A 15,460-nucleotide genomic window follows, 5' to 3' on the forward strand; every position below is an offset into this window, starting at 1 on the left:
CGGATCCATGCCAAATTTAGACAAATACACACAAATGTAAGTGTTTTCCACAAACACACACATCCATACACTTCTGTATCCAACAACATTTTACTCAAAAACATTTGGGTCCTTTCAGAACCAACACTTTTTTTTCAGAAAAACTGCTGGATCCATGCCTAATTTAGGCAGATACACACAAATATAATTGTTTTCCACACAAACACATCCAGACACTTTTGGATCCATAAAGATTTTAAACAAAAATGTTTGGGTCATTTCAGAACCAACACTTCAGAAAAACAGACAGATCCTAATTTAGACAGATAAACAAATGTAAGTGTTTTCCACACAAATACCTCCAGATACTTCTGGACCCATCACTATTTTACACAAAACCATCTGGGTCCTTTCAGAACAAACACATGTTTTTTACACAAAAATAATCTGATCCTGCCATATCCATGTCTTATTTAGACAGATATACACAAATTTAATTTTTGTCCACACAAACACATCCAGACACTTCTGGATTGTACATTTTTTTACACGAAAACATCTGGGTCCTTTCAGAACCAACAGTTTTTTTACAGAAAAACAGCAGGATCCGAACTGTTGGTTCTAAAAGGACTCAAACGTTTTTGCGGAAAATATTGATGGATACAGAAGTGTCTGGATGTGTTTGTGTGGAAAACAATAACAATTACATTTTTGTGTATTTGTCTAAATTAGGCATGGATCAGGCTGTTTTTCTGTAAAAAAGTTTTGGTTCTGAAAGGACCCAAATGTTTTTGAGTAAAAAGAAGTGTAATGGGTGTGTTTGTGTGGAAAACACTTAAATGTGTGTGTATCTGTCTAAATTAGGCATGGATCCGCTAGGATCCGTCTGTTTTTCTGTAAAAGTGTTGGTTCTGAAAGGACCCAAACGTTTTTGCGTAAAATATTGATAGATCCAGAAGTGTCTGGATGTGTTTGTGTGGAAAATACTTAAATTTGTGTGTATTTGTCAAAATTAGGCATGGATCCAGTAGGATCCGGCTGTTTTTCTTTAAAAAAAAGTGCTGGTTCTGAAAGGACCCAAACGTTTTTTGCATAAAATATTGTTGGATACAGAAGTGTCTGGATGTGTTTGTGTGGAAAACACTTAAATTTGTGTATATTTGTCTAAATTAGGCATGGGTCCCGTAGGATCCAGCAAGATCCGGCTTTTACCCACACCCAATTTAAACCTCTACATTTCTGAATTTTGGTGTAGACTGTACCTTTAAGCAAATTAGATTATAGAAGTTAAAAAGTTGGTAAAATTGTAAGCTTTATCATCTGAATTACAAAACAACAATAAAATAGGTTTCTAGTTGCAAGTTTTAAAATGTAAATGCTAACTTGTCATATAAAGGACAGTTTACTATATCTTTAAAATAATAAGGCTAAATTCTCTAAAATATTTAGTAAGAAAGCTATATGGTAAAATAGATCCCACTGACAGATTCCTACGAAGTCGGAATATATATATTACTCAGCTTTACTGAAGTCTTCACTGCAAAAAGTATGAACATTCTAAACGCATATGGTCGCTAAGTAATAGATATCATAATCAAATACCAGTGATTTTTAGAATACCAATCTAATATTTGCCCAAATCTATAATGGCTTCTGCCCCTCTTAAATCTTTTCATGACGTCAACAGCAACTTCTCCAGCTTTGATCATGTGATCGCAATAACGTTCACCTGACTGTCAAACAGGTTGGCTAACATGAACACGTGAACACAGACCGCCACGATGATTGGACAAGAGAACGCCGGTACATCTCAGATCTCAGAAGGAGAGGGCGGGGTTAGCAGATTAGACAAATAAACATGGAATCCATCTTTCACGAGAAAGTAAGTTAAATGTTGTGGTTTATTAATGTGTGATCGGATATATTGTTATGTTTTATTTTCTAAGCATGGGCGCCCCCGTTACCAGGGAACCCTAACGAACTCTATATAAGTACGTTATTAATTTAAAGATCTGTAACTTAGAAACCTGCAGCTATCAGAGCAAGGGTTAAATTACCTGCCTGAGAAACATGGAAGCTGCATACTTCACAGAGAGAAAATATGTTTCCCAAATAGCTTATGCTGGGTGTAGATCTAAAGGCTGTAAACTGCATAACTCCATTTGGAAGCCACATTTATTGTCATTTCAAGCCTCTAACTTGTTTAATAACTCATTAAGCTGTTTCTTGACAATTAGTTTGTGAATAAGAAGGGTGGTACACTCCTCTGACATTTATTCATCAATTAGCTTATGAGGTGTTTTAGATTTTAGTAAAATATTTTGCATTTATTTATACCTTTATGTTGTAGCATATAGTGTTATTTTTGTATCCAGTCAAATGTCCCTTAATTTTTTTTACTATAGCAAGAGATTTTGTCAAGATAAGAACAAATCCAAGTCAGTTTTATATTTGCTGCTAGTATTAGTTGTTACCCTTCAATATAGAGTACTTGATGAGCAATGTTTCTTTAAAGGGATATTAAACAGCCAGTTTCATTGTTGTAATAAAATGCACTAAGCTTTGATATATTAATAGAAATCATTGACATATGTATTATTATTCTATTTAAATAGATTTGACCTTTTATTTTATTTTAAACTTCATTTGTGCATTACTTCCTGTCACTGCCCTACAAGGAGGCTGGGTCCTCTGCAAGAAGGCATTTATAGCATGATGTTATAAAACTACCCTAGTTGGTTTTGTATTGAGTTACTAGACTAGATCAAAAGGGAATCATATTTGCTCATGCCCAGAACTGCCAGAATGATACTTAAAGGGACAGTAAAGCCATAATTAGATATTCATGCTTTAGACAGAGCAATCCATTTTAAACAACTCTCCAATTTACATCTACTATTCAATTTGCTTCCTTCTCTTGTTATCCTTTGCTAAAAGGTTTATCTAGGTAAGCTCAGGAGCAGCAAAGAACCTAGGTTCTAGATGCTGATTGGTGGCTGCATATATATACCGATTGTCATTGGCTCACCCATGTGTTCAGTTAGAAACCAGTAGTGCATTGCTGCTCCTTCAACAAATGATACCAAGGGAATGAAACAAATTTGATAATAGAAGTAAACTGGAAAGTTGTTTAAAATTGTATGTTCTACCTAAATCATGAAATAAATCTTTTTGAGTTTCATGTCCCTTTAAATTCAAAAATGTTCCACACTTATCACACGGTGGGGGCAAGTGCTCAGTGAGAAATTCTGAATGCATATTTGCAAGAAAACAAGTGAGTTTTTTGCTATTTTTTTTATATCCCTTTTATTGAGAGAGAGAGAGAAAATTAATTGTATTTATGGGGAGGGAATTGCTGTACATTTCTGGAATACTAGTATATTGACATTTGTGTTCTATATTTTACATGTTGGAACTAGAGGTTAAGGAGACAATAAAGTTAACATTAAAGTTTTTTGTTTTCGAAAGAGCATTCCATTTAAACAACAATTTATTTCTATTATCTAAGTAGCTTCATACGCTGGGTATCCTTTCTTAAAAAGCATACCTAGGTAGGCTCAGGAGCAGCAATTCATTACTGGGAGCTAGCTGCTGATTGGTGGTTGCACGTATATGCCTTTTCTCACTGGCTCACCAGATGTGTTCAGCTAGCTCCCAGTGCTGCATTGCTGCTCCTTCAACAACAGATACCAAGAAAATGAAGCAAATGGGGATAATAGAGGTCAATTGGACATTTGTTTACAATTCTATGCTTTATTTGAATTGTGGGTTTCATGTTCTTTTAAATAAAACCACATTATGCTTTCAGTAGTCTTTTGTGTGTGTTTGGGTGTGTATATAATTATAGATTGATGTTAAAGGGACATAATGTAATAAAAAATAGATTGTTTTCTTATTGCACAATTGCTTGCATGTAACAACGAGTTTAACCCATGGAAATTAGTCAGCTCTAGAGCAGCAATGCATTACTGGTCTGTAGCTGAACACATCTTTTGAGCCAATGACAAAAGGCATATATGCGTAGCTACAAGTCACCAACCTTGCTTTGCTCTGTAGCAGTAGCACATTGCTGCTCTGGAGATACTTTTCACCCCTTTGCAGGGGTTAAACACATAGTTATATACAAGCAACCGTGCAATAGAGTTTGTAATACATTTGAACATATAAAATTTTTTTTGTCCGTTTAATATACTTTGCATCCTTAAACAATTCATTTTGTGTAAAATGTAACTTTTGAATTTTTGTTTTGAAGGTCAGTTTGATAGAACGCAAAAGCAACATGAAACCCAAATTTGTTTCTTTCATTATTCAGACAGAGCTTAAAAACTTTAGAAAAAAATGTAAAATTATATCCTTTACCTCAATCATCAAAGAAAAAAATGTGTTTCATGTTTCTTGACTTTTATAGGCTTGTAAAAGTTTTGCCCCCTCCCCCCCAAAAAAGATCTCTTCTATTTTATGTGTGTTTTGTTTCAGGTGGGAAAAAGTAAAATGAAGAGTGAAAATTAAAGGGACATTCAAATCAAAATTAAACTTTTATGATTCAGATAGAGCAGCAATTTTAAACAACTTTCCAATTTACTTCCATTAATAAAATGTGCACAGTCTTTTTATATTTACACTTTTGAGTCACCAGCTCCTACTGAGCATGTGCAAGAATTCATAGAAAAAAGAAAAATAAATATATATATATATGTGCATTTGTGATTGGCTGATAGGTGTCATATGATACAAAAGGAGTGGAAATAGATATAACTTTGAAATTTGTCAGAAAAAAATCTGCTACTCATTTGAAGTTTAGACAAAGTGATATTGCATTGTCTTTTTATCATGCATTTGTTGATTGTGCAAATCTACTATATTTGCTGGTCTTTTAATGGGCAGCTTTGTCTAGCAATCCTCTAACAAGCATAAAATACGTGTGTTCTATATTTCAGCAAGAGGGCTCTCTATGTGCCCAGCACTGTCTCAATAACCTGCTACAAGGCGAGTATTTCAGTCCAGTAGAATTATCGTCTATTGCAATGCAACTAGATGAGCAAGAGCGAATGAGAATGGCAGAAGGAGGCCTGACAAGTGAGGAATATAGGATTTTTATACAAGTAAGTGAAGCTTTCTTCTAGATAAAGTTAATGTCTAAATATTAGACATGAGTGTTTTTTCGGTATTCATTAGTTAAACCAATGCCAATTATGGCCACATGCACCTGCATTTGGTTCTTTTCAGCTTAGATTAATCAATGTGAAAGTGTTACACAAAGATCTGGATTTGCACTTTCTCACTGATATATAAGGAGCCGAATGACACTGTCTGTGACCATATTCAGCATGCGTTTAGCAACAGATTGCAGAATTCGAACAAATATATATTTTCACAGACTGACAATATAGTTTGTTTTAAATTATAAAAAAGTGTCCAGTAAAATGTTAAATCTTTTATGTTGAAAATTATTTGACTCAAGTTTCTTGAAGTGCTTAAAGGGGACAAGTATGCTGTAAAATAGTTTTTCCCTTTTAATTTTTTTTCCAATTACTTTTTATACAAGTAGCAGAGTATAACATATATGGGAAATTGATCCTTTAGGTTTATTTTTGTATACAAAATAGCTGAATTTGTTCTTTGGCACCACAACCCATCAACATGGGTTGAGCTTGCAGGGAAATTAAATCTCCTTATTTTATCACTTTTTCACACGCGCACACACACACTTCCTTATCTCTGTATACCAAATCCCAATACTTATAGAGAACAATTGGAAATTAACATTGTATTACTTATATCTCCTACCTGCCACTGGGAGTGTAATTTCTTTAACTGGCTGTATTTCCACAACTTTTTTTTAGCCAATACTTATGCATAGAATCTTTCAGTAATAGGTAGGGATACCACAATCAACATTTCAAATGGTGATATAAAGGTAAATTAGCTATTTGTAAACAATTTACTAAAGCTGGTAAAATGGGTAATTGGGAACAAATTAATGGGAAGAAATGAATAATCTTGTACTTTGCATTTGAGAATTGTTTAAAGTTTGTTTCTATGCTGATTGTTTTATTTGCATTCTCTTTGTACTGAGTTTTGCTTAATAAAGCTTTTGAAAATTAAAAAAAAAAAATGAATGGGAAGAAACATTTAGGGTAAACTGTAACTATAATAAGAACTAATTCAGTGGGTAAGATAATTCCCAGCAGGTCACTTTTTCTCCCAAAAACTAGTTGATTCATTTAAAAAAAAAATATATATAAATGTCACTGTACATTACATGACCCTATATCTAAAATTATGTTCTACTATTATTTTCCTGCATAACACATGGATCAAATACTTTTTACCACAGAAACAAATTAGTATGATGCACCACAAATTAGCAATTAAAGGTTTTTATGGATTTAAAATTTTTACTAATTTTAATTGGAAGATAATTTCTGATTTAAGGGCAGCACAGGATAAATCTTGATTGTGTGAATATGAAGTGTTGATGAGAGTAGTGATATGGTGGATATCTGTAGAGGATCATTGATATATAGTTGCAAATTATGTTTAAAAGGTAGAAAGCAGCTGCATTATTCACTAAGGCAGTGAATTTCAACCTTTTTTTTGCCACGGCACATTTTTTTACATTAAAAAATCCCGCGGCACACTACTATCCCAAAATTTTACAAAATCACACATTGTAGTCTAATACAGTGTGTGTGTGTGTATATAAAGCTAAATTGAACTGTTCATACACATATATATATAAATTTATTAAATGTGACGTTTCGGGACTTAACTTCCTCTGACGAAGGGATGTGTTAAGTCCCGAAACGTCACATTTAATAAATTTTGTTACCACGTTTGAAGTCCGAAGTCCAGTGAGTGCTTTTCCTGTTACTTTTTCATTGAATTCTTTGAAAGCACCCTGGCAGCTGAACGGTTGGTGGAAGTGCATATGCCTATGATATATATATATATATATATATATATATATATATATATATATATATATATATATATATATATATATATATATATATAGGGAACCAGCACTCTCTTTTTATCATCCAGCTGCCGGGGTGCGCTTGCAAGCAATCAAATATCAGCAAAATAAAGCAGGCACTCTCCGTTTAACTTAATCGTTTAATGGTAAATGTTTTCGGGGTCTCCCCCGTCCTCAGACCACTTACAGACATTCAATAACACACATCTTAAATACCTACTTACCCTCACCGTGACAAATCGCCATCAGACTCCCAGCTTCCGTGTAGCGCAACTGCGCATGCGCGCCCGGAACTAAGGAGAGCCGACAGGGACCAACTACCAAACACCAAAAGCAAAAGTGAAAATCCACATCACGCAGAATAATGCAGCAGTACAGACAACTAACTAAAAATAGTACTGTGATGTATACTGATATTGCTACCCTATACTAGGCATATTGTAATATACACTGATCTGCCCCCCAAGCTTTATTCAAACGTTACACCTTCAAATATTTAACATCTACTGATATCCTATATTCTAATCCATGCACAACATTATGCAAGAACATATTTCCATTTTAACATAAAGGGGATATTTTTATATTGTTATATTTACACAGAGGGGATACCAGTGCTAGATGACATTACTCTTCATGTATTAAACTCATGCCCCCAACTGGACCACTAGCACAATACCTCATTCACAGACTCAAAGGCATTAGACCCCTGTGAATGTTACTTTACCACAGAGCACCCCACACCATATCCGCTTTAATATTTGATAGGCATCCTCAGTTACACGGATGCTTAACTATAAGTGGGGAACCCAGCCGTAAAGATCATCACCTGCATTAAAATTTAACTGCATATATTCAATGCAGCCATGGACGTACCCAGTCATATTAGCTTTAGCTCTCATCTTACTATGAAGGAGGCAGTGGGCATACATCCACTACAAGTTTTACAAGAAACATTGGTAGTCCAATTGGACATTCAGCCCCTTTGGGTACATAGTCTCCAGATTAAAAATCCACTGAGACTCCCATTGTAGTAGACGCCTGCCCCTGTCACCCCCCCTAGGATTGCGTGGAACGTGGTCTATGATGATATATCGAAGGTCAGATACAGTATGACCACTGGTACTGAAGTGGCGAGCCACCGGTTGATCTGAATCACCATCCTTAATTGCCAGCCGAATCGCTGACCGGTGGTTCGCCATCCTCGTCCTGAGATCATCCTGGGTCTTACCCACGTAAAATTTACCACACGGACAGTGTAGTAAATAAACAATATACGTGGTTGTGCAAGTCACCCTATGCAGGATTTGATATTTTTTATTAGACCATGGATGTTGAAATGTGCTACTCTGGGTTAACCCACCACAGGTAGTGCAACCACTGCAACGGAAGCAACCTTTTTTCGTGGTTTTTTAACCATGTACTAGGCATATAACTGTCACTATTGTCAGGTCTCAAGAGCATATCTTTCAGCGATCTTCCACGCTTGAACCCAACCAAAGGTGACACACAGGATGCAAAGGGTAATGTTTTGTCACTCTCCAAAATGTCCCAATGTTCCCTCAAGATATTGGAGAACTGTAGTTTTTCAGGTGAAAAGATGGTGGTAAAGATCATCTTCTTCTCACTCTTATCTCTCTCCACCTTAATGAGTGCCTGTTCCTGTGTAAGCCCTGATGCTTCAATTAGTGATTCGTCAAGATGCTTAGAACCATATCCACGGTCCATGAATTTCTTATACATCTCCTGTAGTTGCTGTTCCTTCCTTTCCTGGTTACTATTATTGCGTACCACTCGCTTAAACTGTGACCTTGCCAATGATTTTTTCAAACTAGGAGGGTGGCAGCTTGTAGCATCCAATAATGAGTTCCTGTCAGTTTCCTTGTGGTATAAGGTTGTGCTGATGCCTGTGTTTTCCTTAAAGATCCTTAAATCCAGGAAGTCGATGGTATGTACATCATAGGTCATCTTAAACTGTATATGTGGATTCACCTTGTTTACTTCTGAATACCACACCAGTAACTCATCCTCTGTACCACACCAGATGAGGAAGAGGTCATCTATGTAACGTCGGTATAACCTTATTCTGGGATCTTCAAAGGCAGTGGTGGCAACCGTTTCAAAGTGGGCCATAAACAGATTCGCATAAGATGGGGCCACATTGGACCCCATCGCTGTTCCTGAAATCTGTAAATAAAAGTCCCTCTCAAATTTGAAATAATTGCATCTCAAACAGAGATCCAGTAGTTCAGACATCACGTCCACCGGAGGCCCAATATAAGGATGTCTAAGAAGATGGTACACAACAGCAGCCATACCCTGTTCATGGGGAATCACGGTATATAAACTGGTCACATCCAATGTGACCAGAAACTCGCCTCCACCAGATGTGCGATAGGTCTTTAACTGCTGGATCAGCTCTATGGAGTCCAGAAGAAAGGAGCCAGTGTGCCTCACGATAGGTTGCAGAATACTATCGACAAATGTAGCCAGGGGTTGTAAGATAGATCCCCTGGCTGACACAATCGGCCTTCCTGGAGGTGTGATTGGATTTTTGTGTACCTTCGGTTAAACGTAGAGTGCCTGCTTTATTTTGCTGATATTTGATTGCTTGCAAGCGCACCCCGGCAGCTGGATGATAAAAAGAGAGTGCTGGTTCCCTGCTTCTGTTTGTATTTGTACTTATTGGACCTACAGCACCTTGTGAAAAAATTGTCCTCACCCTGGGATAATTGACTGGGACACTATCTGTTCAGCAGAGTGATTCTGCTTGATTGGTTTTTAAAACGGTGACGGTGTGGTGCAGCATTTGTTATTGTAAGAGTATACACAGACTGGACTATGAGTCAAGAGGACACGGAGGCCTCTCTGGTGGGTGATCAACTTGAAGATAATATTGAGGGAGCTAATGTGTTCCAATTCTCTGAAGCTGATGCAAATAGAATCCGGTTTGATGCCATTACAATTAGAAAACAAAGGGAACAACCTGATCAGATATTTAACTATGTGGTGAAACTAAGGAAGAAGAAAATTGATTTACAGCTTCATGGGTGTTACTTATCAGAATATCATAGGAAGGCATTTATTCCAAAAGGATTCAGGATTAAGAACATACCCACTATTGGGCGTAATAACCCCACTTTCTGCCTTAAATGGTGTGGTATCCTGAATAAGGGCTCTCTAGATCTGATGTTGTTGGTCATACAGGAGGTGAGTGACCAATTAAAACAAATTGAATTAGAACTACAAAACTTTGAGTCTACCCATATGATTAAACTTACTGAGGATCCCAGTGAGGCATGGCTTGATAAAATAAAAGCAAGTATTGACACCTATGAGAAAGAACTGTTAACTTTTAAGGAACGTAAATGGGAAGCAGTGACACAAGACTATAAAGAAAAACGCATCTACAGATGGCTGCTTGGTCCTCAAGAGAGGGGTAGCTTGCCTAGATACAGACGTGCACGAGTGTTTAAGCCAAAGTCACTTGCGACAGTGGAGAGCTCAGACAATAGCTCTGATCCAGAAGGTCAATTGCCCACTCAGAGGGAGTTCCCCCAGGGATCCCAATCTATGACCACTCGCTCAAAAAATGAGCAGGGCATAGGCCACACCAGAGGCGGGGGCGACGTGGGTCGCAGAACAAGAGGAAGACCTCCTCGGCAATGGCGCAAATAGGCAACACTGATGAGCCTAGCAAGATTATTATGAACCTAAGCTCATATGTGCTGACAGATTCTGAAGAAGCAGTGTTACAAAAAGGTTTAAAATTCATCCCAACCTTATATGCTAATGAATTTTTCCTCAATGTAGATCTCTTTAAGTTCCAGAGATCCTTGAGGTTGAAAGAGCACTTTGGGATTTCCAAAGAGGAACCAGGGGGTCTACGAAGAAAGGGCAAATTTGATCCAAAAAGCACCAATGTGAGCATTTCCACTTATGCAAGAATGACTAAGGATGACATGATGAGAGACCTCTATAACCATCAAAAGAGCTTTAGGAATAACTTGAATAGAGAACAGCGCTTAGCTCTCAAAAGCTTACAGAATAATAAAGATCTGGTGATACGGGAGGCGGACAAAGGAGGGGCCCTGGTCCTGCAAGACTATCGGGACTATAAGCAGGAAATTGTACAGCAATTATCCGATGGTGGTACATATAGACGACTACCGGGCAACCCCACTGGATCCTTTAAGACAAGAATTGACAACTATTTGGAATGTCTTTACCAACAAGGCATTATTGATAAGGCCTTGAGGGATTACTTACAAGTTGGGCATCCTATTGTCCCTGTGATATATACCTTGCCGAAGGTACACAAAAATCCAATCACACCTCCAGGAAGGCCGATTGTGTCAGCCAGGGGATCTATCTTACAACCCCTGGCTACATTTGTCGATAGTATTCTGCAACCTATCGTGAGGCACACTGGCTCCTTTCTTCTGGACTCCATAGAGCTGATCCAGCTGTTAAAGACCTATCGCACATCTGGTGGAGGCGAGTTTCTGGTCACATTGGATGTGACCAGTTTATATACCGTGATTCCCCATGAACAGGGTATGGCTGCTGTTGTGTACCATCTTCTTAGACATCCTTATATTGGGCCTCCGGTGGATGTGATGTCTGAACTACTGGATCTCTGTTTGAGATGCAATTATTTCAAATTTGAGAGGGACTTTTATTTACAGATTTCAGGAACAGCGATGGGGTCCAATGTGGCCCCATCTTATGCGAATCTGTTTATGGCCCACTTTGAAACGGTTGCCACCACTGCCTTTGAAGATCCCAGAATAAGGTTATACCGACGTTACATAGATGACCTCTTCCTCATCTGGTGTGGTACAGAGGATGAGTTACTGGTGTGGTATTCAGAAGTAAACAAGGTGAATCCACATATACAGTTTAAGATGACCTATGATGTACATACCATCGACTTCCTGGATTTAAGGATCTTTAAGGAAAACACAGGCATCAGCACAACATTATACCACAAGGAAACTGACAGGAACTCATTATTGGATGCTACAAGCTGCCACCCTCCTAGTTTGAAAAAATCATTGGCAAGGTCACAGTTTAAGCGAGTGGTACGCAATAATAGTAACCAGGAAAGGAAGGAACAGCAACTACAGGAGATGTATAAGAAATTCATGGACCGTGGATATGGTTCTAAGCATCTTGACGAATCACTAATTGAAGCATCAGGGCTTACACAGGAACAGGCACTCATTAAGGTGGAGAGAGATAAGAGTGAGAAGAAGATGATCTTTACCACCATCTTTTCACCTGAAAAACTACAGTTCTCCAATATCTTGAGGGAACATTGGGACATTTTGGAGAGTGACAAAACATTACCCTTTGCATCCTGTGTGTCACCTTTGGTTGGGTTCAAGCGTGGAAGATCGCTGAAAGATATGCTCTTGAGACCTGACAATAGTGACAGTTATATGCCTAGTACATGGTTAAAAACCACGAAAAAAGGTTGCTTCCGTTGCAGTGGTTGCACTACCTGTGGTGGGTTAACCCAGAGTAGCACATTTCAACATCCATGGTCTAATAAAAAATATCAAATCCTGCATAGGGTGACTTGCACAACCACGTATATTGTTTATTTACTACACTGTCCGTGTGGGTAAGACCCAGGATGATCTCAGGACGAGGATGGCGAACCACCGGTCAGCGATTCGGCTGGCAATTAAGGATGGTGATTCAGATCAACCGGTGGCTCGCCACTTCAGTACCAGTGGTCATACTGTATCTGACCTTCGATATATCATCATAGACCACGTTCCACGCAATCCTAGGGGGGGTGACAGGGGCAGGCGTCTACTACAACGGGAGTCTCAGTGGATTTTTAATCTGGAGACTATGTACCCAAAGGGGCTGAATGTCCAATTGGACTACCAATGTTTCTTGTAAAACTTGTAGTGGATGTATGCCCACTGCCTCCTTCATAGTAAGATGAGAGCTAAAGCTAATATGACTGGGTACGTCCATGGCTGCATTGAATATATGCAGTTAAATTTTAATGCAGGTGATGATCTTTACGGCTGGGTTCCCCACTTATAGTTAAGCATCCGTGTAACTGAGGATGCCTATCAAATATTAAAGCGGATATGGTGTGGGGTGCTCTGTGGTAAAGTAACATTCACAGGGGTCTAATGCCTTTGAGTCTGTGAATGAGGTATTGTGCTAGTGGTCCAGTTGGGGGCATGAGTTTAATACATGAAGAGTAATGTCATCTAGCACTGGTATCCCCTCTGTGTAAATATAACAATATAAAAATATCCCCTTTATGTTAAAATGGAAATATGTTCTTGCATAATGTTGTGCATGGATTAGAATATAGGATATCAGTAGATGTTAAATATTTGAAGGTGTAACGTTTGAATAAAGCTTGGGGGGCAGATCTGTGTATATTACAATATGCCTAGTATAGGGTAGCAATATCAGTATACATCACAGTACTATTTTTAGTTAGTTGTCTGTACTGCTGCATTATTCTGCGTGATGTGGATTTTCACTTTTGCTTTTGGTGTTTGGTAGTTGGTCCCTGTCGGCTCTCCTTAGTTCCGGGCGCGCATGCGCAGTTGCGCTACACGGAAGCTGGGAGTCTGATGGCGATTTGTCACGGTGAGGGTAAGTAGGTATTTAAGATGTGTGTTATTGAATACCTGTAAGTGGTCTGAGGACGGGGGAGACCCCGAAAAACTTTATTAGCATGACAGAAACTACAGCTTTATTGCCAAGGCTAGAGGCACAATAATAACAATTAAAAGTTCCACGTATTGAGGCTGTTAGGGGGGTACTAGTGATGAAAATAAATTCTTAGGTGATATGCAGTAGTTCAATGCAAGTAAAAGTTCCGCTTGTTAGGGCAGTAAGCAGTGCACAAGTATTGAACCCAAAAGCAGAAACTACTGGGGCCCAAGTGATCCTACTGTTAAAGTCCCTAAGCCTTGGGGCACCAGTATAAGAGTTTCACAATCAGTGTAGGATAAGCACCAATTCACGGCGGCACACCTGACGATCTCTCACGGCACAATGGTTGAAAATCACTGGACTAATTCAATAATGAAGCATTTTTTACTAATCCCGGAGGAAAGTGGAATCCAGTGGGGTGATTTGCGGAGAGGGCAGCAGAGAATGAGTGAAAAATAATAAGGGACCCAATGACCAAAAACTTGTGGCATCAGATTATAACGTAGGGGTCTCTCCTTTACACCCAGAACATGGCGTAGTGCGATATAAGCTAAAATGTATCTATTTGAGGGACCTCACCGTACTGACAAGTCTTAGATCATCTTGCCAGAGAGGAGAACTTTAGATGCATTATAGAGAGCAGAGGGAGGAGGTAGAAGCGGTCACTAGAATGTTGTAATAGTTAATCCTTGAGAACTGTGGATGAGAATTATTGCAGTACCGCTGATGAGGCGTCAGAAAACTTTGTGAAAACCAAAAATATTCTTTTGTCATTCAGACAGATCATACAATTTAAAAAAAAAGTTTCCAATTTATTCTTTTCTCAAATTTGCTTTGTTCACAAATTATTATTTTGTTGAAGAGATACCTAGACAGGTGTCTGGAGCACTACATGACAGGAAATGTTGCTGCCATCTAGTGCTCTAGTATATAGATAACATTCTTGCAAAGCTGCTGCCATTATTGTTCTCCAGACACATGCACGCTCCTGAGTGTATGGCCCTGCTTTTCAACAAAAGATACCAAAGGAACAAAGAATGTGTGTTAATAGATGTAAATAAAAAGATTGATCTCAACTCTCAAACTCAAAATATTTTGCTCTTCACTTTCAAAAGCCTTCTACCACCACCCAACCTCCCATCACCACATCTCTCTCAGCTCAAGAGTTTGCCAGCCACTACAACAACAAAATTGATTACATCAGAAATTAAATCATCTCTCAGCACACTTCCAGTTTCCAACCCCCCCCCTCCGCCTAACTGTTTGCAAACATCCAAAACACACAAAGCCACAAATTCAGCACTTTTGCCCCTGTTACTGATGAGGAAGTTTCTACCTTTATATTTTCCTCCGACCTCATTACCTGTTCCCTCGATCCAAACCCCTCACAACTACTGCCCTCCCTCTCTCCTACTCTTACTCCAATCCTCACACATATTTTTTAATCGCTCTCTCAATACCGGTATATTTCCCTCAGCCCATAAACATGCGCTAGTCGCACCTATCCTCAAAAAAACAAAAAACTCTTGATCCAATCTCCCTATTTAACTACCGCCCTGTTTCCCTACTCCCCTTTGCCTCTAAACTTATGGAAAGGCTAGTTTATAGACATTTATCACACTTCCTCGCATTAAACTCCCTCCTTGATCCATTGCAATCTAGATTTTGCCCCCAACACACCACAGAAACAGCAATTATTAAGGTTACTAATAACTTACTTACAGCAGAATTAAAAGGTTAATTCTTCTCGATCTGTCTGCAGCCTTTGATACTGTTGACCACCTTCACTTGCTCAAAACCCTA

At 38.4% G+C, this 15,460-nt stretch overlaps 1 protein-coding gene across 2 annotated transcripts in view; it reads left to right on the forward strand.

The window, feature by feature from the left end:
• The first annotated feature begins 1,810 nt into the window (after nt 1-1,810).
• Nucleotides 1,811-15,460, forward strand: part of ATXN3 (ataxin 3) — a 190,778-nt gene continuing 177,128 nt past the window's right edge. For both annotated transcript variants that reach the window (XM_053697548.1, XM_053697546.1), the window contains exons 1-2: nt 1,811-1,861; nt 4,917-5,081. In XM_053697548.1, the coding sequence (XP_053553523.1) occupies nt 1,838-1,861; nt 4,917-5,081 (189 nt within the window). In that variant the 5' untranslated portion in view covers nt 1,811-1,837. The remainder of the gene's footprint in view (nt 1,862-4,916; nt 5,082-15,460) is intronic.

This window comes from Bombina bombina, chromosome 1 (assembly GCF_027579735.1).
Source record: "Bombina bombina isolate aBomBom1 chromosome 1, aBomBom1.pri, whole genome shotgun sequence".
Lineage (NCBI taxonomy): Eukaryota > Metazoa > Chordata > Amphibia > Anura > Bombinatoridae > Bombina > Bombina bombina.